We start from the raw sequence: 26,140 nt of genomic DNA, 5'->3' as shown, positions 1-26,140 counted from the left end.
ACACTCCCGAAATTTTCAGGGGAGGGAGGGGACCCCCAGATCTAGCTCTGTGCCGAATTGCAGCCCCCGAGCCCCGCTGGTTCCCGAGACTGATTGCAGCAAACCTATCTCGGGAACTAGCAGGTCTCGGGGCTGCAATTCCACACAGAGCTAGATCTGGGGGTCCCCTCCCTCCCCTGAAAATTTCGGGAGTGTACGTGGTGCGGAAGCGGAGATATTTCATGTAAATAATGTCTAACTTCCCACTGAGCATGCGTGATACTCAGTGAGGAAGGCTGCTTCCGGGCTGCCCATTCTGACATCACTGCGGCAGAAACTCGACGCTCTCTACTCTCGGGAGTGTATGGTAGCTAGGCTGGCTGCTGACGTCAGCCGTGGCGCTAGAATTTCGACGCACTGCTAGCTTTGCTTGCTGTTTCTTGAGACTGTGTGGAAGGTAGGCGGGGTGCTGACGTCACTTGTGCCTCCTTCATTGGTTTATGCGGCTCTTGTTGATCGGAAAAAAAAGTCTAGATTAGAGCGTCGACCAATCAGCGTACTTGGCGCGAGATTCCGAGCGCGCGCTGCAATCAGCTGCTGCAGTTTGGCGGGCTAAATTCATTCTGCTCTGCTGCACAAGTCTGAGGGGAACGTTTATCGGTGTAGTTGTTAACCCTTGTTTTGCAATATTAGATCATCTTCATTCACCACGGTACGTTTATGCATGCGTCTAGCTTATAATTGCCATTATCTGTTGTTGATGTTGTTTGCAGGGTGAGAATGGACACAATTTTCAATGAAATAAGTATATAACAAGTCCTGCTTGTGTATGCATGTGATAGAAGCATTTTGGATTGTGCATATAAATTTGTCTTTTAGCTTGTTCTATTTTTCAGTATTGCTGGAATGTATATGATATCATCATTACACAGAAAAAATTGATAGGTCAACTAGTTCATTCATATCTTAGTTTATATACCTTTTTGTACACTTTACCAAGGTTCCTCAAAAACGCCCAACTTTCTGTGCACCTTTTTACTTACAGTGATATAGCTATACACATCTTTTACTAAGATGTCCATTAACTGTACCATTTATCTGTGAATTTTTTTACAAATCAAATTGGACAGAAACGTGCAGTGAAAATTGATGCAAAATGGTTCTATATAGACCATTGGAACAGAAAATTGAATCGATCTGAAAGTTGGATTTTATGATTCAGTAGGAAGAGAGAAAATGCCCTAATTGGTCTGTTTATTGCAACATTTAATTACCTTCTGATTACTTTTGATTGTAGTGGGTGGCGACTGATTCAATTTTTTTTTATACAATCTTACCATTTTTTTTATGTAATATGAGGGACTGCCTAAATTACCCATTCAATATTTTAATTCAATTTACCCTTATGCTACATGGATTTGTTAAAATTGGATGAAAAAATTTGGATCATTAGTGGCTACCATAAGAATTACGTTGAAACCTTGCACCTGAAAGTACAGTTAATGGGCACCCTGATACTATACCATGTATAGTTTGATGGTCTGAACTGAGTGGGTAATGTTGCTGTGGGATCATTCCAATGAAGCATTTAATTTGGTAGTTTGGTTTGAACAAAACAAAAAATACTCACTCCTTTCTCCACTTTTTTTTTCTAACTTGTGAGAATTTGTCATACACTTTCTCATTGTACTCTATGCATCCCACCCCCACTGGATTAGCAGATAGTAAACAGCCCAGCTAGCAATTACCATAGTGTTAGCAGGACACAAGCGTGTTCCACTACTCTGCAGCTGTTGCATTGTAATAGCTTTTCCATAGAAATAGGCAAGCCCTATATGTATGGATTTGTACTTTTCTGTATGTTTTTGTATTATGTACAGCGCTATGGCGTTACAAAAATACAATGGTTTCGGGTACTGTAAAGCATGCTGTCCTCAGTGCTGGGAGTATTGGTTTCAGTATTATGCCGGGAATACACAAGTCGTGTGTGTGTGTGTGCGTGTTTTTTTTTGTTTTTGTTTTTTTTTTAATCGAGGCGCTGATGGCTCGATAATTTTCGACAGGTCCGATCACCTCTCGGATCGATTACCCACTTGATACCCGCGGGCGGACAATGGCAAAAAATGAAAAGATAAGGAGCGCCCGTGGGGACGAGCGGGAATCAATCTGGGCGCCTGCGGAGACGTGCCGGAATAGAGCCGCTGGCTTGATACACGGTACAAAAACGTACCATGTAAATGTCTGTCCAGCAACCAAAAGCTTGCATAAGCAGTTTAGGGAGTGTGCACAGGCTAATTGGGTTTCTTCAGTGCGTAATAACTAGTTTTGGGCGAACAGTGTTCGCCACTGTTCGGGTTCTGCAGAACATCACCCTGTTCGGGTGATGTTCGGCCGAACACCTAATGGTGTTCGGCCAAACTGTTCGGCCATATGGCCGAACTAAGAGCGCATGGCCGAACGTTACCCGAACGTTCGGCTAGTGATGTGATTGGCCGAACGGGTCACGTGGTTCGAACCCGAACGCGCTCTGATTGGCCGACCGGGTCACGTGGTTCGGGTAAATACCCGATCCACGTCATTTCTCCGCCATTTGTCTGTGGGTTTAGCTTTGGGTAGGCAGGCAGGGTAGTTCTCTCTCCAGCCAGGGTCGCCCGGTCATTGTGTCGCTGCTGGGAATAGTAGTACACCGCTCACCCACACTATATAGCATTGTGTTTGCTGCCACTCTGTGTGTCTGCTGGGAACAGTAGTACACCGCTCACCCTGTATAGCATTGTGCTCTGTGTCGCTGCTGGGAATAGTAGTACACCGCTCACCCACACTATATAGCATTGTTTACTGCCACTCTGTCTCTGCTGGGAACAGTAGTACACCACTCACCCACCACTGTATAGCATTGTGCTCTGTGTCGCTGCTGGGAACAGTAGTACACCGGTCCATACACAATCAATCGATTCCGGACTCAACCCTTGCGCGAATAATCTTCAGAATTTATTGTAATAATGCATGCGGTTATACAGCAGACAAAAAAGCACAACGTTTCGGGGTACATGCCCTTTCTCAAGTGCTTAACCATCTGAACAAACTTAGACCTTCATATAAAACACACACATATTGACACACCCCTCCAAAGCATTAAGGGGCGGGCACAAAACTTTTCCAGAATATTAACCCTTACTCCTGAAAGGACAACCATTTATCATGAGAAGCACTTTAAACTGAAGTCCTCGTTAAGGCCACTGGGGGACTGCGTCCCCAACCTGTCCATCCACCAAGCCTCACGCCGCAACAGCGCACTCCTAAATTCTCTACCTTCTTGGCGCTGAACCACTTCGAGTACCTGCCATCGAAGCTGGCTCACGCCATGATTAAATTCCGCGAAATGGCGTGCGAGGGGATATTCCCGTTTTTTCTCCTCATCTTTTCTTTTTACACGCTTCGGGGTGGCGAATGTTGCTCTTATGCTCGTTGAGTCTAGTTTTAATGTCCCTTGAGGTCTGGCCAACATAGGACAGACCGCAAGGGCATTTAAGTACACAACACCCGTCGAATCGCAAGTAGCAAAATCTCTAATAGGGACCGGCTTAGCCGATCTAGTACTTTGTACGTTGGGCCCCCTTATGATGCCATTGCAATGCTGGCAATTGACATGGAAAGGTCCCTTTCCTAGGGGTACCCAAAAACACCTGGCGGGGTAATTTAGATCTCCCAATGTCCGCCCTTACCAATTGGTCTTTGATGGACTTACCCTTGCGGTAGACGAACCTAGGGGGTGCTCGGCAGATCTGGGCAAGCTGAGGATCCGCCTCCACCAGTGGCCAAAACTGGAGGACATTGTCCCGCAGAATCGAGGACTCCCTGCAAAATGTCGTAATAAAATTTACATTAGTGTCATTATCATCCTTCTGTACACCATAAGTTCTCAGTGCTTCCCTATTCATAGCTCCCACCTCTACTGCTAACTCCTCACATCTTCTCTGATCATACCCTCTTATTACAAAATCCTGAGTGAGGAGCTCAGCCTGCCTCCAATATAACGTATCATCAGACGTGATACGCTTTAACCGAATGTACTGGCTCTTAGGGAGACCATTAATCAATGGTCTCGGATGGCAACTACTGGCCAATAAAAAAAACAACATTTTTATCGGTGCTTTTACGATACAAATCGGTTTCGAATCCGTCGCTTTTCCTTCTAATTTCCACATCAAGGAAATGAAGCGTCTCCGCGCTATACTCCATCTTAAATTTAAGGGTGGAATGTTTCCTGTTAATTTCTTGGAAAAACAGGCCAAGCTCCTCCTCAGATCCCATCCATCCAAAGAACAGGTCGTCTATGTAGTACACCGCTCACCCACCCACCACTGTATAGCATTGTGCTCTGTGTCGCTGCTGGGAACAGTAGTACACCGCTCACCCACACTATATAGCATTGTGTTTACTGCCACTCTGTGTCTCTGCTGGGAACAGTAGTACACCGCTCACCCACCACTGTATAGCATTGTGTTTACTGCCACTCTGTGTCTCTGCTGGGAACAGTAGTACACCGCTCACCCACCACTGTATACCATTGTGCTCTGTGTCACTGCTGGGAACAGTAGTACACCACTCACCCACCACTGTATACCATTGTGCTCTGTGTCGCTGCTGGGAACAGTAGTACACCGCTCAGCCACCACTGTATAGCATTGTGCTCTGTGTCGCTGCTGGGAATAGTAGTACACCGCTCACCCGCCACTGTATAGCATTTCTGTACTGCCACTGTACTACTGCCAGTCAGCGGGTACTTTAAGGATAAGTGAAATGAAGAAGAAATCCTGTGAAAGAGGGAGGTGCAAGGGAAGAGGTGTTTCCCCTGACGGTTCACGTACAGGCCACAGTGGAGCACCGAAGAAAACTCACTCAATACCGCCCATGTTGTCCAGGAAATCAACCCTCACAAATCCAAAAGAACAGGACCAGATAATTGGATGACCTCTCAAGCGTCCAGCAGTGGGTTAAGCAGCACCAGCACATCACGCACGAGGTCCGAGTCCTCAGCCAGTTACAAGGAGCCAGTGGGCACAAAGCTGACACAACCGGCAGTGACACCACGCACACAACTGCCAAATAACCAGTCCGAAGAATTTCCTCAGGACACAATGGGGTATTCGCAGGAGCTATTCCCAGCCCAACAAACTTCCACCTTTCAAAGGTCAATGGAACAGCCAGAAATTTTGTGCCCGGATTCACAACCATTTAGTGTGGGAAATGCACCGCGCACTGAAATGCAAGGCGAGTCCGAGGACTTTGAAACCCAAATCCCAGAGCAAGTTGGGCAGGAGGGGTTTCAATTGCAGGAGGTCGGCCGAGAAGATCTGGAAGACGACGTTGGAGTGAGCTGCGCAGAGGTTGTTCTGGGGAGCTCTACTCCACGGCGGCGGCCCACAATCACATATGACGAGTTAGAGGAGATGGAAGAGGAGGAGGGTATGGACAATGTTGACAGAGACCCAGATTTTATATGTGAAGGAGAACATCTCCGTCGTAGCAGCAGCACAGATGAGTCTGAAGAACCCACTGCTGCACGAGTTCGCCTTGTGCCACAAGGTAGGCGGCGCGAAATTTCAGGCACCACAAGCGTGGAAGTTCAAGAGAGGCGCAAACAGAAATCGCCAGCAAGGCAGGTGCTCCAAAGTCTGGCCTTTCTTTGAAGACTGCAGTGAGGATGGTACCATGGTGATTTGCAAGGTGTGCAAGACCCGCCTCAGCAGGGGGAAAAATATAATAACAACCTCTCCACCACCAGCATGACCCGCCACATGGTATCCAAACATCCCACTCTGTGGGCGCCAGGACAGGGTACCAGCAACACTGCCTCCTTTGGGGTCACCAGACTCACCACCAGACCCTCCTCAGCAGCAGCAGTAGCCCAGCCATTGCGTGGTTCACAACAACATTCACAAACATCAGACGACGCTGACACTGTCACTTTCCGGAATCGTGCTCTTGAGGTCTCCCAGTCTTCATCAAACACAACAGCCCTTCAGTGTGCAGCCCTACGGTTCAGTTGTCTGTCTCGGGGATGTTTGAGCGCAGGAGGAAATTGCCAGCAAATGACCCCCGGGCCGTGGCAGTAACAGCCAGCATAGCCAAGCTTCTGGCCTGCGAAATGCTGCCATATCGAGTGGTGGAGACAAACAGCTTCAAGGGCATGATGTCAGTGGCCATCCCACGTTACGTGGTTCCCAGCTGCTACCACTTTGCGCGCTCTGCAGTGCCTGAGTTGCATGAGCACGTGGTCAGCAAAATAACCTGATGCTTGAAGAATGCCGTTGCCTGCAAGGTTCACCTCACCACTGACACCTGGACAAGTGCGTTCGGCCAGGGTCGATACATCTCCCTTACCGCGCACTGGGTGAACCTTGTGGAGCCTGGCAGCGATTCCTCACCTGCTACGGTGCGGGTGTTGCCCACGCCGCAAACAGCTGCACCGCCGTCCCTCCCACTGGATAACAGCAGCACCTACCTCTCTGACTCCTCCTCCAACGCATCTCAAAGCTGTACCTCATCCGGAAATGCTAACCCAGCAGCAGTAGGATCGTGGAAGCAGTGCAGCACAGCTGTTGGCATGCGTCAGCAAGCGTTGCTGAAGCTGATCTGCCTTGGGGATAAGCAGCACACAGGGGAGGAAATTTGGAGGGGAATAAAGGAACAGACGGATTTGTGGCTGGCACCGCTGGACCTGAAACTGGGCATGGTTGTGTGTGATAATGGGAGTATTCTCATTCGCGCTTTAAGGTTGGCTAAGCTGACACACATCCCTTGCCTGGCGCACGTGATGAACCTAGTAGTTCAGCGGTTCCTGAGGACATACCCAGGCGTGGCCGATCTTCTGTTGAAGGTGCGACGAGTGGCCAAACATTGCAGAAATTCCAGTACTGCTTCGGGGGCACTCGCCAAGATGCAGGAGCGCTTCAATCTCCCCCACCATCGCTTGCTGTGTGATGTCCCTACGCGCTGGAATTCTACGCTGCACATGCTAGCCCGCTTTTGCGAGCAGAAGAGTGCAGTGGTCCAGTACATGACGGCGCAGTACCGAGGCGCATCCGGACAGCTGCCAAGCTTCTGTGGATCCGATTGGGCCAACATGTTGGACCTCTGCCAAGTCCTCAAATTTTGAGCAATCCACATTGCTTGTGAGCAGTGACAACTCTTCAGTCAGCATTACCATACCACTGCTGTGTTTACTGAAGAAGTCAATGTTGAAAATCAAGGAAACAGCTGTCATGATGCAACTGGGGGAATCTGAAGGAGAAAACGATCAGCGTGATGGTACCAACATCAGGCCATCCGCCTCAGGAAACGCTGGCCCCAGCAGCTATGACGAAGAAGAGGAGGAGGAACAGCTGGAGTTGGAGCAGGAATTTCATGCTACCACTGACGAGGGCCAGAGCGGTGCACGTTGGACTTCCACAATTCAGCGCGAATGGTCAGCAGAAGCAGACCAGGAAGAAGGTGACGACTATGATGCATCACAACAACTATCACAACGCTCACAAGAGGATGATGAGGATTCTGGCACACATGGCTCAATTCATGCTAGACTGCATTGAACGCGACCCACGCATTGTGCGCATTCTGGACAACACCAATTACTGGGTTTATACCCTTCTGGATCCACGGTACAAACACAATGTTCCAAAACTGCTTGAAGAAAGAGCCAGACAGGTCAAAATGGAAGAATACCAGCAGGCCCTTGTGGAGACTTTAGAGAGGAGATTGACATCCTCCCCCTCCTCTAGCCAGTTGTACGCCGACAGACTGACTTCCGCAAACCCAGGACGACCAGGAGGGCAGCAAACACAAGCCACAGCTAGTGCCCAAAAGGGAATGGTAACGGCAGTGTGCTTGGAGTGGGAAAATTTTCTGACACCCATGCAGCAGCCCACAGAACAGCAAGCGTTCAGATCCACCTCCAACACCGATCGCCTGGAGAAGATGGTCAAGGACTACATGTCAGATGGCGTAGCTGTGTTGAACAATCCATCTGCACCCTTCAACTATTGGGTATCGAAGCTAGACACCTGGCACGAACTGGCAATGTACGTGATAGAGGTGCTGGCTTACCCGGCAGCCAGCGTTATGTCAGAACGAAGTTTCAGTGCTGCCGGAGGCATCGTCACAGATCGGCGTATCCGCCTCTCCACAGAAAATGCAGGCCGTCTGACTCAAATTAAAATGAATCAATCCTGGATTGGAAACGACTATGCAACACTCCTGGACCCCAACCAAGTAACATAAACAATGACCATCTGTGATGGGTTAGCGTTTCCGGTCCCTGTTTATTGAACCTCTTATCTGTATTACATTTGCATGGCGGTAAAAAGCATGCTATCCGCACGCTTCTTGTCGTCATGCAAGGCCTGGGTTGTTGTGTCTGAAAGCGTGGCCTTCTCCTCCTGCGCCTCCTCCTGTTCCATCACGTGTGCTGCTGCTGGCTGGGTTAGCGTTGCCGGTCCTGGTTTATGGAACCTCTTATCTTTATTACATTTATGACTGCATGGCGGCAAAATGCATGCTACCTGTGCAAAGAAAACAGACATTTCCCGCATTTAAAAGAGAGTTTTCCCTTTGAAACTTTAAAATCGATTTTCTCAAACTATAAGCTCTTTTTGCTAAAAAAATTTTCCTCTTGTACCCACTCCCAAGGTGCACATACCCTGTAAATTTGGGGTATGTAGCATGTAAGGAGGCTTTACAAAGCACGAAAGTTCGGGTCCCCATTGACTTCCATTATGTTCGGAGTTCGGCGCGAACATCGCGACCATGTTCGCGAACCCGAACATCCAGGTGTTCGCCCAACACTAGTAGTAACCACTGGAACAGAGTAACCAAGCAGCTCAGGGTGACCCAAACGACTAGGAATGTATAGGGGGATAAAAGGGACCAAAAAGCCCTCCTACTAAAGAGCAAAGCTTGGTGTAATTTGCCTTCTTAAAACAGAAGAAAATGTACAATAATTCAGCTGTAAGTGAACATTTGTGGTTACCCACAATGCCCTACTACTGAATATGCAAATTATCCCTTTTCGTCTTTGTTAAGAAAGGCAAGCACCCAGAACCGCTGGTGTATAGCAAGCCTTTAGTTTTAAATTTTACACAGCCATATCAACCTACATCAAGTTTACATGTGGAGTTGATATGGCTGTATAAAATTTAAAGCTAATGGCTTGCTATACACCAGTGGTTCTGGATGCTTGCCTGGCTTAACAAGGGTGAAAAGGGATAATTTGCATATTCAGTAGTAGGGCATTGTGGGTAACCACACATGTTCACTTATAGCTGAATTATTGCAACGTCCCTTCTGTTTTAATGACCACTGGGGGAATTCCAAAAATAGACAAATGTAGAATATAACTAAAGATACATTTAGTTACAAAGGTTGTAGCTGTTAAAGGCAGAACAAAACGATTTGTAATGCATATGTACTGGAGTCAAGGAGCCCCTTGTACACATGCATAGAGATCGTCAATAACATTTCTATAGTGCTTTTCTCCTATAGGACTTAAAGCGCTAATTTTGGCTTGCATGCAAATTGTATGCAGTTTTAATCAAAATCTGCAGAAATTGCCTTTTACTGGCTAATTTGTAAGAATCTTTCAGTTTGCGTGCAAGCTAAAATGATTAAACCATTGACAACCTGTAGACAGAGTTCACACTTAGCATTGTGAAAAGCTGAATGTTTTTCATGTAAGGCCTGGTTCACATTAGCGTTCGCTGTCTGGATTTGCCGGGCCGGATCTGGACCATATACTGTGCAAACGGAACGGACGTTCGGCATAGCCATGCAAAGTCTATGCAGCCGTACACACGCGTCCGTTCCGTACGGACCGGATCTGGACTCCGGACACTTTTCCAACATGCTCTCTTTTTTTTTTTTATTTATTTTTTTTATTTTTATTTTTTTTTTTGTCCGGATCATCCGGCCCACGCACCCGGAGCCTGACTGCACCATCCGGCAATAGAAACCAATAGGAAACGGAAAGCACAGAACACACTGGCTATAAAAACAGGACGTTCTACCCCACTTCCTATGCAGTTTTTATGGCGGCCATTTTGGATGGGGACACATGGGCCCAGCATTTCTGGAGTGGAGCAGCAGTGACTTTGTGCTGGAGCTGTTTGGCAGTATGTCGGACGTGGAGGTGAGGCCCTACACAGGGGAGGACCTGATTCTACAGTCTCTGTACCCAAAGATGGTCTGCACACGTCAAGCTCTAATGACCCCTGTGCTTCTGCTGACCTCCCAGACCCCAGGAATTTAATAGTGTGTCTCTTTAAAAAAACGGATCTGGGTCGCAGCCGTATTCATACCTGATGAAAAACGTATGCAAACAGACCAGATCCGGATAGGAACCGTACGGGTCCGGTCCGTTTTTTCAAAAACGCAAGGGGCCTTAAAACTTTTTTTGCAGATTTTCGCCCACTTAACCACTTCTCTACCACAGGTTTTTTTTCCTCCTTCAAAAGCTCTTCCTATTCATTCGGTAATTATTTTATCGCTAATTATCACACTGAAATGATCTATCGAGTTCCACAAAGGACCAGCACCACAGGAAGCATTATAGCTCTAATACACTTAGTTCATGCCATAAAGCAACAGACTGCTGTTTCAGCCATAGCTGGCCTTTGTCAAGTTGCATAGAAAGCATTACTTCAACAAGTGCACATAGCATCCATATATATACCAGTGAATCCCACCCACAAAGCATCAAACACCAATCATAGTCAGCAGAGCCGCTCCGGCTACGGAGCAGTGGGAGGATGCGACGAAAACGTCGCCATAGCAACACAAACAAAACGGGCTGTCATAAATACAAATGAAATGCAAAAGCGTAAGTCCAGTTAAAATCTCTGCAGAACAGTGGCTGGATGGGGTTCTGTTTGTACCCCTTGCCCACTGCTCAGTAGCCGGAGCGGCTCTGCTGTTTATTGGCTGGCGCTTATCTGCAGTTATTGGCCGGTGTCATGGGACTATGGCGTCACTTCCGGTTTGATCAGAGGAGATCCTGGCATATTTGAGCGTTCTGGCGCTGTCAATTCTAACAGAGCGGCGTTTTTTGCGCTTCCTGACTATTGGTGAGTGACCTTTTTGAATCTAAATGATTTGATTGGTGGATTCATGTTGTATCATGTCTTCCATCAGGTCCTCCGCTGCCTGCTGACTATGATTGGTGTTTGATGCTTTGGGTGGGATTCACTGGTAGATAGATAGATAGATAGATAGATAGATAGATAGATAGATAGATAGATAGATAGATAGATAGCTATATGCACTTGTTGATGTAATGCTTTCTATGCAACTTGACAAAGGCCAGCTATGGCCGAAACAGCAGTCTGTTGTTGCTTTATGGCATGAACGAATAATTAGAGCTATACTTCCTGTGGTGTTGGTCCTTTGTGGAGCTCTATTGTGACTCCATGGTACAAGGGTGAGGCTGTGGCGCGCATTCTAGGCCTGAATGATTTTAGGAAAAAATTGAATTGATCGATTTCTGTATGAAATTTCGATTTGATCCATGATTTCCTTAAAATCGAGCTTTGTTCCCACTCTGTCCCCCTTTCTCTTTGTGCCTCCTTTGCCTCTTTATGCCTCCTCTGGGTCTCTCTCTTGCCCACTTTGTGTCTCTGTGCCCGCTCTGTTCCTTTGTCACTCTGTCTCTCTGTGCCGCCTCTGTCCCCCAATCTGCATCAGTTCTGGACATAGCTTCCAGCACAAGTCCACCAATGCTCGGATATCCACTTCGCCTCCTGCAGGCTCTAATGCACGGAATACTTCCTGTATGTCATGTCACTGTATGTCATGTATCGCCGTCTGCCGGCTCTTGTGCTTGGCAAAACTCCAGGTTCCTGTATGTCATGTGACATACAGGAACCTGGAGTTTTGCCAAGCACAAGAGCCGGCAGACGGCGATAAAGGACGGACAGCGTTGGACTCATACCGAGGGTATGTCCAACGCTGCCGGCCGCACGTGCCGGGACTTTGGGGAAGTTTGAAGCCACTTCTTCTAAACTTCCCCATATGAAAATGACATGATCGCAATAATTGCCGATTTGACGATTCTGAAATTGTGATCTTGGTGATCGCGATTTTGGTTTAAATTCGATTTCTCTTTCAGGCCTAAAGCATTCAACTTTTTTTTCTGGCCTATATCGGTGCTCATCACTTTTTCGTCTATACTGAAATTATCTATATTTTTTGCGGGACAAACTAGGCTTTCTTTGGGCAGTACTTTATGCTAATAATTATATTTTATATGCATTTGACAGGGAAGAAAAAAATCACCATTTCTCAGCTTTCAGCCATTGTAGTTTAAAAATAAAATGTGCAATTGTAGATAAAACAGACATTTTATTTGCCGATTTTGTCCTGGTTTTTACAATGTTTAAATTGTGTCCCTAGTACAATGTATGGTGATATTTTATTTTGGGTTAGGGGTGAAGGAGTTATAGGGACTCCGCGCAGTGCAGAAACTATGGAAAGATGCATACCATTTTGAAGCTCTTTCTCCTCTTTCCAACGATGTATAAACCGCCGCCCTACGCCTTTTAATTTTCGCGATCGAAATCGTGGCAGACGCAATTTCAATCGTGAAAATATCAAACTAAAAGGCTTAGGGTGGTTTATGTGTCGTTGGAAAGAGGAGAAAGAGAGCTTCAAAATGGTATGCATCTTTCCATAGTTACTTGTATTACACAGGACGACTTTTCCCCAAAGTCGGCAGCTGAATGGAGCTACCGACTTTGGGGAAAAGTCGTCCTGTGTAATACAAGTAACTATGGAAAGATGCATACCATTTTGAAGCTTTTTCTCCTCTTTCCAACGACACATAAACCGCTGCCCTACGCCTTTTTAGTTTTCGTTATTTTCACGATTGAAATCTCGTTTGCAATTTTCGCGATCGATATCGTGGCAAACTAAAAGGCGTAGGGCGGGGGTTTATATATTGTTGGAAAGAGAAGGAGCTATAAAATGGTATGCATCTTTCCATAGTTTCTGCACTGCTCGGAGTCCCTTTAAAAAAATAAATGACAATGGCCTCAATTCACTAAGATCATGCTGGAGATAAGGCAAGAGAAAACTTACCTCCACACAGTGAGAGAGTTATTTTATCTCTTCATTCCTTAAAGCGGAATATAACCCTGCATTTCAACTTTGCTCTAAAACATTATTTACAGTATATTATATGCAACCAGCATTTTTTTTTTTTTTTACTAGACCAGCATTGGAAGGGTTACACAGGGCTTTAAAGTCCCTAGAGATTTCTGCAGACGAATCCGAACTTGAGTTAGATACTTTTTGTTTACAAATATGTGTTTATTGTGACTCATCTCTCTCACTGAGGAGCTTGGAGGACAGCCAAAGAGATGTATCTATTGATAAACAGTTACACACTAACTAAATAGAATGTAACTATCTGAATGTCTGCACGGAACTTAAAACCTCTGTGTTTAACCCTTCCAATGCTGGTCTAGTAAAAAAAAAATGCTTTTTGCATATAATATGCTGTAAATAATGTTTTAGAGCAAAGTTGAAATGCAGGGTTATATTCCGCTTTAAGTTACCTCCTCTGTAGTTATTTTCACACGCAGTTAATTAACAGCCTGTCTTTAACTCTGGAGTTATTTTAAGGATTGGAGAGTTAACTTAAAGACAGAATTAACTTTAGGTTTGCCTGAGGTAAAATCTTTCCTGAATACTACATGCCTTATCACCATGGTAACAACCCTAGAAGAGTTATTAAAGACAGGAGATAAGCTTAGTGAATTGAGGCCATTGTATTTAATTTTTCTATGGTAAGTGTATAATGGTGTATTTGGAAGTAGTTGTACTCTTTGGCCACAAGATGGTACTATACTGTTTAAAAAAAAAAAAAAAATAAAAAAAAAAATGACCAAGTATTTACATGTGTTTATAAACAAGGACTTAGAAAAGCGTGGCAGAAGTTGCTAAGTGCTTAGGGCTCTTTCACATTAGGGTAGATTTTGTGCGTTAACGCAAACGGCAGCCGTTTGCGTTAACCAAGGTAAGATGATAGTCCATAGACTTTCATTTTACCTTTCACACCCGGCGCTGCGTTTCAATGCGTTGCGGTTCGAACGCACCAGTTTTTCATCCAACGCACCCGCGAGACGGCGTTTTCCGTCGGTTTAATTACCAGCTACTGCCGCTGATTGCGTCGCATCGCAGATACCCGAAGACACGCCGCAGGTAGACAACCCGTGCAGGAGAACGGCTCCTGCACGCGTTGTCTAATGTGAAAGAGCCCTTAATGAAGCAGGGCTTAACTACCCCATTTCTCCTCTCTGACACCTGCATTGTACCTGAAAGTACCCTGGGATCTTCTTCTAATTCTATGCCATGAACCGTGCGATCCCAGCCAGCATCTACGCAGTCGTTCCGGGGACTTAGAAGATCCCATGGTGGTTTCCCCTACAATGCGAGGGGCAGAGAGAATGGAGGAGCGGTTGGGATTAGCACATGTGACAGTATATGCCTGCCCCCCTCCTGTAAACTGTAACAAACATGTTTTTTTTTTTCTTTTCTTTTCTTTTTTTTTTCACCTACCTACCCGGGGCTTCTTCCAGCCACCTGTAGTCTGTCAACTCTGTGTCCTTCCAGTCCAATCCAATGATTTGCTGCAGCCAAATTAAAGTCTTCAATCCCAGGGGCTGCTGTGCATGTGTTCCAGGTTGCACACCTCCTCGATCATGCTCCCATGGCCGGCTTGTACTAGCCGTGCTTGTAACTGCACAGGTGCAGAATGTTCCCAGCTACCAGAGCTCAATCAAGGAGTCATGCATGCTGGAACAGTGCATGTGCAGTTGTCCATGACTAAGCTCCTGTCATGGACCTTATCGGGGCTAACAGCAGCAGAACTGAGGGTACCGGATGACTCTGAGGGAGCTGGCAGACTACAGGGGGCTGGAAGAAGCTCCATGTAAGTAGAAAAAAAAAGTGTTTTCTCTTGTTTGAAGTTTGGTTCATTTCACATGGACAGCTGCTCCCGTGCACTGGGAGTCCCTCTGTACGAGCATTTGGGGTCACTTTTAAGTGCAGTCTTGCTAAGAGCTGACATGGCGTCCTGGAGGACTCACTGGGACACAATTGCCGTTGGCAGCTGGGGCTGTTCTGTACATACCTACTGCTCTGGTGTTTACCAACCCCTTTGCTTTGTGTTTTTGTTTTACTACAAACTACTTGTGTGCCATTATTTTGGCAGCTGGACTGAGCAGTTGCTTTCAGTGAGTGCATTTGAATAGAAAGAAAACCACCAGAATGTACTATGAGGAGATAGACTAGTCAAAAACCTGTTTGTAAGTGGTTCAGGGCTGTCAGATTAAAGGGACTTTGAGCAGTGGCAAAAAAAACTTGACTTGCCTCATGCTTCCTCCAGCCCACCGTAGCCAGCAAGGTCCCCAAGCATATCCTCCTGGCCTCTTCCATGGTCCTGCTGGCGGCTCTGGTAAAGTGGTGACTTCAGGTGAAGTCACGTGTGCGTTCCCCCGTCATATCATGCTGCTCGCCTTAAGAGGCGTGCGCGGCTCTCTAAAGACCGAATTGCACATGTGCAGGTCCAGTTTGTTTGTGTTTTTGTTTTGTTTTCCCACCACTCAGGCTCCCATTAATTAACACATTAAGGGTCCATTTCCACTATTCCACTAGGTGCGAATGTGTGTGGTTTTTAGGACATTAATTTGCATGGCAATGCATTTCAATGGTCCCATTTCCATTAGATGAGAAATTCGCATACAGGAAAAATCTGTACAGCATGCTGTTTTTTTTTTTTTTGTTTGTTTTTTTTTTATCTTTGTTTTTGTGTCAATAGAAACCAAAAAATTGGCGATTGCACATGTGAATTCACAAAAACCGACTTATAGATATGCGAATTTTAATGCTTCTAGTGGACATGAGCCCTAAGTTACAGCTGCATAAAACATTTTATGGTGCATTTTTTACACTGGGACAAATGTATTTCTTGTTGCATGTGAGCAAGTATTTTTTTAAATTTTTCTAGGTTTTATTTTGCCATCGTACTTATATTGCAAATCTAGCCCTGAGCTGCATTTCAAGAGACTGTTTTGTAGAATGAAAATAACATTTACATTTTTTTTTTTTTTTTTTTTTTTTTTTTTTTTTACTTGCCACACTGCTAGTACTAGTGAGCTTATAAGGTATTCTACCTTCTAGCCATGCCGAGCACCAGGTCTCAGTCACAGAGTTCCATTACGTTCCCAAAGACAAAGACAGCCAAGACACAAGTCAAAGCTGGGTCACACAACCGAACAAAATCAGATTCTGGTAATGTAGGGCACGTCTTGGTGCTTCCCAAGGATTTACCCCTCAGTCCACGAAAGAGACTTGGTAAGAATCCTTTATTGTGTTAACATTTTCCTTTTAGTCTCTTTGGCCAGCAATTCAATATTGTTGCCTTTTTTTCAGGTGACGATAATCTTTGCAATATCCCCCAATCACTCCGATGCTCTCCGCCGAAACAAAGCCGTGATGAAAAAGGACTCTCAAGTCCTGCCAAGGGAAGGCGGCTTATTTTTGATGAGAACCAGGTTACCACTACCCATTTATCCCCCATCAAGAAGGCACAGAACCTTACTCTATCATCGCCTCAAAGGAAAGGTCAGGAAACCCCATCCAGCTCATCCCACCAAGAGCCACAAGGGAAGAAAAATGTGTGTGCTCAACTGTTCAAGCAGGAAGGTGAGTGCTTAAACGTTTCTATTATGGCCAATGAAATTCTCACAAGCTTGGGGATCCTCAGAACATTTTTAAGGTTTACGCTGTTGTTCAATGTCCATGCTTAGTTATAAAGTGCATATGAAAGACAGTGTGTACCTGTCTCAACGCTGGATGTAGTTTAGTTTCTCCTTTCTTTCAGATACACCTATATGCTTTTCTTTATTCAGAGCAACTCTCTAAAATTCATGGACCTCCTGGTTTCACTGACAAAAGGCTGAACCACGTGGTATAAAACTACAGATAAGGCCGGGTTTTGCATGTTGGTTTACAAGATTGTATACTATGTGATTAGACATGGGGTCCTATATTGGTCTATTGCTACATCGTAAACACTTGAGATGGTCAATGGGCTGCTTCTAACTCGGGCTTGGATGAAAATTGTATGCAGTCTGGAATGTGACTAGTCATGATGATTTTAATCGGGCCGATCTGCATACAAGCTGGAATATTATTTCCTCGACCAACTTTAGTAAGGCTACGTCTCCACTGTGGCGGCGTGTCTGCAAGAAGCAATGCCGTCAATTGTGCAAGAACGCATCTGAATCCCCATGGGGATTCACGTGTTGTCTGATTTTATGCTGCAGACTGTTTTTTATATAACTTTTTTTTTTTTTTTTTTTTTTTTTTTTTAATTCTCTCTGCACACAAATTCAGATGCAGCCTCTTGATTTCAGTAGGCTGTAAAGTTACATTCGTATTTGCGTGCAGGGAAACTGATAGTCGCACTAGTGTAAACTCAGCCTTAGGCCACTTTCACAGTGGGACATTAGTCGCATGTTATAAAATATTTTAACGCAGAGTAACGCACAGCAATGCAAAGTCTGTGCGACATTCACAGTGCACATGTTGCGTTTGTGTGTAGCGTTATTAGAAAGTGCTGCATGCTGTGCGTTTAGCAATGAATCTGATGCGTTACTTGTGTTGCACATGCTCGGTAATGTTTTTTTTTTTTTTTTTTTTTAATGTTCCGCATGCACCTTTTTCGTTCCATAGTACCGTATATTCCGGCGTATAAGACGACCCCCCAACTTTTCCAGTTAAAATATAGAGTTTGGGATATACTCGCCAGATAAGACTACCCCTCTTCCAATGCACACCAAATTAAAATAAAAAAATCATGTACTGGTGCTGTGTATGAACAGATACTGGTGCTGTACTGTATGTGTTACCCAGTATATAGTCAATTGACGTGTTGCATTGGTCAGCTCTCCTTGTCTACCTGTTCAGCGCGGTATGGAAGAATAGATTGCGCTCCCTCAGCAGGGAGATCTGAGAGGCGGTAACAGGATAGGGCGTATTACCCGGCATCAATGACACACGGCGTATAAAACGACCCCCCCCCCCCAACTTTTTAGAAGATTTTCAAGGGTTAAAAAGTAGTCTTATACGCAGGAATATACAGTAAATACATTTTCTAATGTGCGACTTTAACGTTGCACTGTGAAAGTGTATATGCGTTGCGTTTGGGCCTCGTTGTGCGACCTTAACATCGTATCAAACGCAACGTCCTACTGTGAAAGTAGCCTAAATGTTGATCTGTGAGCCCACTAGTTAATCTAATTTTTATTTATATAAATGTTTGACTTTTTATTATACAATACTTAGTTTTGCATTGCACTTTGATACTTTGCTCCTGCCTGACCTACTTGGTTTGTTTTGTGCAGGAACCTGTTATCAGCAGGCAAAATGTGCCCTTAACACTGCTGTGCCGGAACGTCTGCTGGCACGGGAGAAGGAAACGGCCGCCATAATCTCCTTTCTGAAGACACATGTCTGTGAGAAGCCTGGTAGTCTTTACATCTCTGGGGCTCCCGGAACTGGCAAAACTGCCTGCTTGACCAAGCTGCTGCAAGACAACCAGGTATTTCATCACTGCTCTGTGTAATGAGATTACAGCTGTGTGTTCTGAAATGCTCTGTGCAAACTGCTTGTGCACTGTATAAATGCAGTGGAATTTTTTTTTCCCCCCCTCATACTGTTCATTTTGTGTGCACTTCAGTGTGTATCCTTATGCTTAAATATATATATTCAATCCTAGGAGGTCCTAAAGGATGCACAAACGGTGTATATCAACTGTATGCGACTACGCAGCTCCCAGGCAGTCTTCCCTGCCATAGCTGAAGAAATCTCTGGGTCAAAGTCTACTGCCTGTGGGAAAGACTTGGTCAGGAGTTTGGAGAAGATGGTCACCTCTAAGGGGCCTTTTATGTATGTACTTGAACAATTTTGTATGACTCTTTTCATTAAAATTTTCAATAGCTATGCATAGCAATAGCAGTCTCATTGCTATAACTCCTGCAGTGACACACGTGATGAGAAGCTACTATAGGGTGTCATAGAAATGAGATTGCTACTGACAGGCCAAACAGTGGGATCCCAATAGGATGCACAACAGTGAGTGAAATAAGCATGCACCACTCTGTATATCCTGATGGGGGACACTTTGGGGAGTTGCAAGGAGGACCATACACATTCCGGTCTAGTGGGGAGGGGGGGGCTTAACATGGCTACCAATTGTGATTACCAAGCGTGGCAGTGGTGAAAAGGAATGACACGCGGCCATCAGCGCACAGCTCTTTTCTGCATATGCTGGTGGTCAAAGGTCTACCTGGTGGGGGTGGGGGGGGAGTGCTGGTGATAACATTGACACCAAATCTCGCTGCAGGACCTTGCACATGGCAGGAGGGGGGGCGCATCTGTAGGTCAGCGTGCAGCTTTTTGTTTTAATATTGCAGTGGGGGTGCGCTCGGGGGTGAGTCACTAAAGATAACTAGTATAACCAGAGACCTCCACTATTGGACTACTTTTTTTTTTCCTGTCTTTGCTTATACTAGAGTAGATATGGTATTTGTAATATAAAAATATCACCTAGTAGAAAAGTTAGTCGAAGTGATTTGGCTCAGGTACTATGTACCACTTTTTAATACAGTATTGGGGGGGAGGGGGTGGGTGTACCTTGTTTCTTCACCATAGTGGAAAATCACTTGAATGACATTATATCTGTTTCCACAGTCAAAATGCTTTTCAGAAAAAATGTGAAAGACATGTCATGCCTTTGACATTGTTACTTGCTTTTGTAGCCTCCTTGTGCTGGATGAGATGGACCAACTTGACAGCAAGGGGCAGGATGTTCTGTACACAGTGTTTGAGTGGCCTTGGCTCCTAAACTCAAGAGTTGTCCTCATTGGTGAGTAACAAGGATACAGAACTACTTTTGCACCTGCTGACTTTTCTAATATAATGGTGTTGGGTTCATAAAGCATTTGTGTCAACTCAAATTGTTCGTTCCATTTCACCCACTCAGGAATTGCAAATGCTCTGGATTTGACAGACCGTATCCTACCCAGACTGCAGGCTCGTCCTCACTGTAAGCCTCAGCTGTTAAATTTCTCTCCATACTCAAAGGACCAGATTGCCACTATCCTTCAAGACAGACTAACAAAGGTGAGTTCTCAGGCCTAATGGTATTGTGAGGCTGATCTATCAAATTATAAGTTGTCCAAAGTGACCAGTCAACTTTCTGCTTTTGAAGAAACAAGAATCCTGAAATGCATATTTTTTTTTTTTTTTTATATCTTTATGGGATGTATTTATGTAGTTTTTATCACTGCTTGTTAGTGGGTCTGGCCCATTCCTCTTCCACTGTAGAGGTAAATGGCGAGTGAGCAGAATAGTTCAAATAATTAAAGTTAACCTGTAATTTTAGAACGGTCTCCTATTTTGTATACACTGGAGAACACAATTAGGATGTATACACACATCCAATTTTGATTGGCTAATCTCTGACCATTTTTTACCACCTCAATGTTGTATCTAGGCTGACAAATTTTGAATACTGTAGACAGGTTGTGCAGGTAAGCCTTCGTACTACATAGACATGGTAACATTGGTCATTCAAAATTGTATGTCTGTACCAGGCTAAAAACGGTTGATGGATTTTCTAGAAAATTGAAGGTGGATAATTTACAAGGTTTCATGCATTTGTCCACCCCCACCCCACACTAGTGATGGTCAACTAGGTGCAAGCTGTAATTATTTGCATCCCATTGAACCACCTGCACAAGTTAAAGAGACACTGAAGCGAGACTAAATCTCGCTTCAGGTCTTATATATAGCAGGGGCACGTGTGCCCCTGCTAAAACGCCGCTATCCCGCGGCTTAAAGGAAAACTTAAGTCAAAAAAAAAAAATGACATTTACTCACCCGGGGCATCCCTCAGCACCCCGAAGCTGGATGGTGCCCTCGCAGCCCCGCTCCGATCGTCCTGTCCCCGCCGGCGGCTACTTCCGGTTCGGCGACAGCCGCCGACAGGCTGGGAACGCGGCTGATTTTCCGCGTTCCCAGCCGCTGCTATCACCCTCTATGCTGCTATAGCGTCTATATATACGCTATAGCAGCATAGAGGGTGATAGCAGCGGCTGGGAACGCGGAAAATCAGCCGCGTTCCCAGCCTGTCGGCGGCTGTCGCCGAACCGGAAGTAGCTGCCGGCGGGGACAGGACGATCGGAGCGGGGCTGCTAGGGCACCATCCAGCTTCGGGGTGCTGAGGGATGCCCCGGGTGAGTAAATGTCATTTTTTTTATTTGACTTAAGTTTTCCTTTAATGGGGGTCCCTTTACCCCCAACCCACCCCCCGCAAACCTTGGTCGCAGACTTGGTCGCTTTTCCCCCTCTTCCTGGAGGCAGGGCTAACGGCTGCAGCCCTGCCTCCCAGCGCGTCTATCAGACGCGCATCGCCGCCTCTCCCCCGCCCCTCCTCAGTGAAGGAAGACTGAGAGGGGCGGGGGAGAGGCGGAGAGATACGCGTCTGACAGACGCGCATGGGGCAGGACTGCGGCGGTTAGCCCTGCCCCAACCAGGAAGCGCTCCCCCGCTGCACGGAGGGGGTTTGGGGGGACAGGGACCCCCGTTAAGCCGCGCTATAGCGCGTTTTAGCAGGGGCACGCATGCCCCTGCTAGCTATGAGGTCTGAGCGAGATATCTATTCTCGCTTCAGACTCTCTTTAAATGGCTTCCATTTGGACTGAAGCAAAACGGTCCATTCGGATCAAATCATGGCAGTTCAGTCACTGCTCTTTCTCCTCAGTTTCAGGTCTGGAGGGGTGCATGATGCCCAATCAGGGCCCTTTTACACTTAATCAGTTGTAACTGACAGAAAACTGATCTTCAAAGTAATGTTCATGTTTACCTATAGCTCAGTTCCCACTATAAGCGTTTTTAACTGAAAGCTTTTTCACAATGCACTGCTATGGATAACATGCATACCAATGCATACCAGCGCATTAAAGGATACCAGAGCCCAAATTAATGAGAAACTAGGGGAGCAGGCATGTATGGTTAGCTAAACAAGTGGAGAGGCACACTTATCATTGTTACACTTCAGGTGCATAACCTTAGATGCTAAGGAACATCCCAACATAATCCAGGTAGTAGAAAGGGTTGGTTAGCACACCAGCTTCTCAATGAGCGTAGTTTTTATTTTCAAGTCACTTGTCAACACTACAGTTAACAATTGTTTCGGGGCACTCAGGGTTTCCTTAGTCAAACTGTCTGCACTGTTCTGAAGAAGGGGACCCTGAGTGGCCCCAAACAATTGTTAACCGTAGTGTTGACATGTATGGTAGCTGTCATGATGCTCACTGCTCCTCCTCCCCCACAACCTGTAGTGGTTATTTGCAGTGGGGCCAGTTGGGCACCCTGTTACCATCGCTGCACTCCCGTAGCCGATAGCGTTCTGCGCCAACACGTAACGCTCTCGGCCACCGGGGCGTAATGGGTAAGCGCATACAACCCAACTGCACCTGAGATGTATGCCCTGGACTGGAGCACTTTCTGCTGCAATTTGTGGAGGATGGCGGCAAGGGAGTGATCAGGCCCAAGGGGGCTGGAGGAAGTCCCAGGTACGTATAGATTTCTAGCCTTCATCTTAGGTTTACTTTAAATAGCAAGCCTGACTCTAAGTAAGCATGTCACACCATCATTCACCTTAGTACCAGAATGGGACATAGGGCATGCCCAAGGTTACTGCCAGGCATTTCATTAGTAGTCCAGGAGTGGCAAGTAACCAGCTCCTCATGCAGACTGAAATGGAAAGCTTTTTTTTTTTTTTCTTGCATAACATTTAAAAGTATAAGAACAGATTACAGGCTAATTTAATGCACCCCGGCATTTTCCAATAATGGTGGAGGGGAAGGGAATGTACAAGTCTACGCTTTTGCCCAACCTCAGTTCAACATGTTTTACTAGAGCATTATTTGATTACTATTTGATTACGGTGTTCTGTAGTCATGACATTGATGATCCTATAATTCTGTATCTGTTATGTAGGTACCTGGGGAGGCGGTCCTGGATAACGCTGCCATTCAGTTCTGTGCCAGGAAGGTGTCTGCTGTGTCTGGGGATGCCAGGAAGGCTCTCGATATCTGCAGGTATTATGCTTATAATTTTTCCCTCTGCACTCCTTATGCATCCTTATGTATTTTACATAAATGCCGTGAGAACATTTTAGTTTGACAGGATGCCTGCTTTATGTTTCACAGCATTATTACCCATGAACTGTAATGTGACTTATCAGTGAGTATTTTGCTTTAAATGTGTTTACATACAATAAGTGCGGTTTTCCACTTGCAGGCGAGCTGTAGAAATAGTGGAGTCGGATGTGAGGAGCCAGACTGTACTTAAGCCTCTTTCTGGATGTAAGTAGATGCTTATCTCTGCTCAGTTTCCACACTGTGAGGCTTGGTCAGTGGACAGGATGTGAATGTTGTACACTTCCTGTTTCTTCTCTGCTCATCCCTGCATGAAAGCTGTTAGTCTGCTCTAAATATAATATATATTATTGCATCTTTATATCGACTTCCCAGGTGAAACAGCTGTCTGAGTTTACTATGTCAGATCTGTACAGAGAGCTGTCCTCATGATGTCCTTTTGAAGGGGGGGGGGGGGGGGGGGGGGGGTACTGGGTAAATCAGAGGTGAATCGTTTGGCTGGGCACAATTGGCATGGCTACCACTAATTTTGCAGATTTACTTTTTACAGATTTGTCAAGAGACAAAAATTAACTGACATTTTGTTTTAAGATACTGTAGTTACTATGCATAAATTAGTCTAGTCTTGTCTAAATGTGTCTTCCATACAGGTCGTTCAGTTTCTTTCAAATAGCAATATCATCTGCAGTTAAAATATTTCTAATGCAGATTGTAGCAATGGGTCACCCCAACCGGTGCTGTGTTCTCCCTGGGCTGTATTAGCCGGGTGCTCCACCCAGCTAGTTTTGGTGAGCACCCGGCTGTCATTTGCTCACTTCCTCCTCTGCTGTAAGCAGAGTTGTGCAGAGAAGCGCCAGCCCTGTATTATCTCATCTCACCCAGCTGCTTTTTCATGCCACCCGGCTGGAAAATTTTGGGGCGACCACTACGGTTTCTAAATTGATGAGGTCACCCACACTTTCGATAACAACTTTGCATATGTATGGTCAAATCAAAGTCCTTACTTTTTTTTTTTTTTGTCTATTGTATTATGCATTTATAATAGCTTTTATAAATGATGCCCAGCCTCCCCCATGCTGATGCAAGTGTTGGATTATATTGAGACCTCGTTGAAGTTCTTGCAAAAAATTTACTGCGAGGAACAATGTCCATATTTTACGGAAAGTCTCTGTTGTTCATGTAGCTTGTCAAAAAATCTTGGGTTTTTTTTGTTTTTTTTATTCTAAGCTTGGGATGTGTTCTAGGGGTGCCACGCTGAGTCTAGCTGCAGCTAATGTGTGATTCATTATTTTGTGTTGCTTCATATACCTGGGATGATTTTTATTTATTTTTAAATGGCAGCTTCAGACTGGTCCTTCACTATGCTGTCCTGTCTTTGACTGCAGTGTTCTCATTTTATGATTTAGTTCGGTTTTGTTATAGACTTCAGTGTTCTCCCAGAATTTTTTTCCAGACGGGTGCATGAAATAGTAGCCGGGTGGCATGAAAAAGTAGCCGGGTGGGTTGAGATGAAAATGCAGGGCAACTCTGCTTACAGCATAGGAGGTGAGCCGATGACAGCCGGGTGGTCACCAAATCTAGCCGGGTGGAGCACCCGGCTAAAAGAGCCTGGGGAGAACACTGGACTTAGAGGAAATTAAGGTGAGAGATACATTGAGATGTGGCCGGCCCTCTTGGTGAATTACACATTTTTAAACATTCAGTTTGGGGCAAAAAATGTTTTGGCTGAAATGTGCTTTTTGTACCTCATGCAGCATCAGTTGGCTGCATGAGCTAGTTGATTAAAATTTAAAGTGGCAGGACACTCTCTTTCTGGATAGCAATATGGTCCCTTCTTCAAGTTCAGTAAACTCTTGTCCCCCATGCATTCTAGCATTCCCTACGGATGTTGGTGCTAGTATGGTATTCTGCTCCCTTAATAATACAGTCCACATGGTGTATAGGATTGGGATTGGGGGAGTGGTTACCCTGAAGAGGGAATGCAACAAATCCTATCCAGAGTACCCTTATCTAAGGTTATGATGCTTGCACAGTGATTCTGTGATCATTAAAATTTGAGAAAATCGCTGTACACAGGCCCCTCCCTTTAGCACATTAGAACAATATTATTTAGAGAAAACGGCCAGCCTTCTATTCCTGCCAGAAATCTAATGCACCTGCAGCAGAGTCAATAAAGGTAACTATCACGCAAAACCGGAGTCAGAACTATTCGCAAAAAATGTTATGTTCATAGATCTGACCCTGTAGAGGAGATATACTAATGTAAAGTTGTTTGTTTGTCTCTAAGACTATTCTTTTATGATGGGCACAGGTCCGGCAACTGGGTAATGTTTCATACTTATAGCAAGAATGTTTTGCTTGGGTTATGACTGTAAATGACTTTTTTTACACAGGTAAATCTCCAAGTAAGGAAACTGCATCTGCTCTAGTTCCGAAAAAGGTCAGCCTACCCCACATCTCACGCGTTCTTACCCATGTATATGGAGATAAAATGGCAGCAAGCAGCGGAGGGGATGATTCCTTCCCCTTACAGCAGAAGCTCATAGTGTGCTCCCTACTACTGTTAACACGGGACAGCAAGATCAAGGAAGTCACTCTGGGAAAGGTGAATGTTTAACTATCTTTATTTAAGAGCACATAATTCTGCTGTTTTAGTACATTGGTTTGCGGCTTTTAGAGTACTGTTGTGAAACATGCTCATTCTTGTAATTCTGCAGCTTCATGAAGCTTACAGCAAAGTATGCAGGAAACAGCAGATGCCTGCCGTAGACCAGTCAGAATGTCTGTCCCTTTGTCAGCTTCTGGAAACAAGGGGGGTTCTGGGTCTCAAGAGATCTAAGGAAGCGCGTCTTACTAAGGTAAGTGTGTGTGAATAA

The 26,140-nt window shown here is 45.3% G+C and overlaps 1 protein-coding gene across 1 annotated transcript; it reads left to right on the top strand.

Annotated features, from left to right (window-relative positions):
* The first annotated feature begins 326 nt into the window (after positions 1-326).
* CDC6 (cell division cycle 6) lies at positions 327-26,140 on the top strand. Its single transcript, XM_068262135.1, has 11 exons — positions 327-691; positions 16,179-16,386; positions 16,465-16,737; positions 18,441-18,637; positions 18,815-18,984; positions 19,857-19,963; positions 20,081-20,220; positions 23,104-23,204; positions 23,407-23,471; positions 25,658-25,869; positions 25,982-26,140. The coding sequence occupies exons 2-11, from the start codon at positions 16,215-16,217 to the stop codon at positions 26,138-26,140; spliced, it is 1,596 nt and encodes a 531-aa protein (XP_068118236.1). The 5' UTR covers positions 327-691; positions 16,179-16,214.

Source organism: Hyperolius riggenbachi, chromosome 12 (assembly GCF_040937935.1).
Source record: "Hyperolius riggenbachi isolate aHypRig1 chromosome 12, aHypRig1.pri, whole genome shotgun sequence".
Lineage (NCBI taxonomy): Eukaryota > Metazoa > Chordata > Amphibia > Anura > Hyperoliidae > Hyperolius > Hyperolius riggenbachi.
This window is presented reverse-complemented; position numbering and strand designations above follow the sequence as displayed.

Coding starts and splice junctions, on each gene's coding strand:
- CDC6 (XM_068262135.1), top strand. CDS start 16,215: ATGCCGAGCACCAGGTCTCAGTCACAGAGTTCCATTACGTTCCCAAAG. Junction 18,638..18,814: donor AGCTGCTGCAAGACAACCAG/GTATTTCATCAC, acceptor ATTCAATCCTAG/GAGGTCCTAAAGGATGCACA. Junction 25,870..25,981: donor AGGAAGTCACTCTGGGAAAG/GTGAATGTTTAA, acceptor GTAATTCTGCAG/CTTCATGAAGCTTACAGCAA.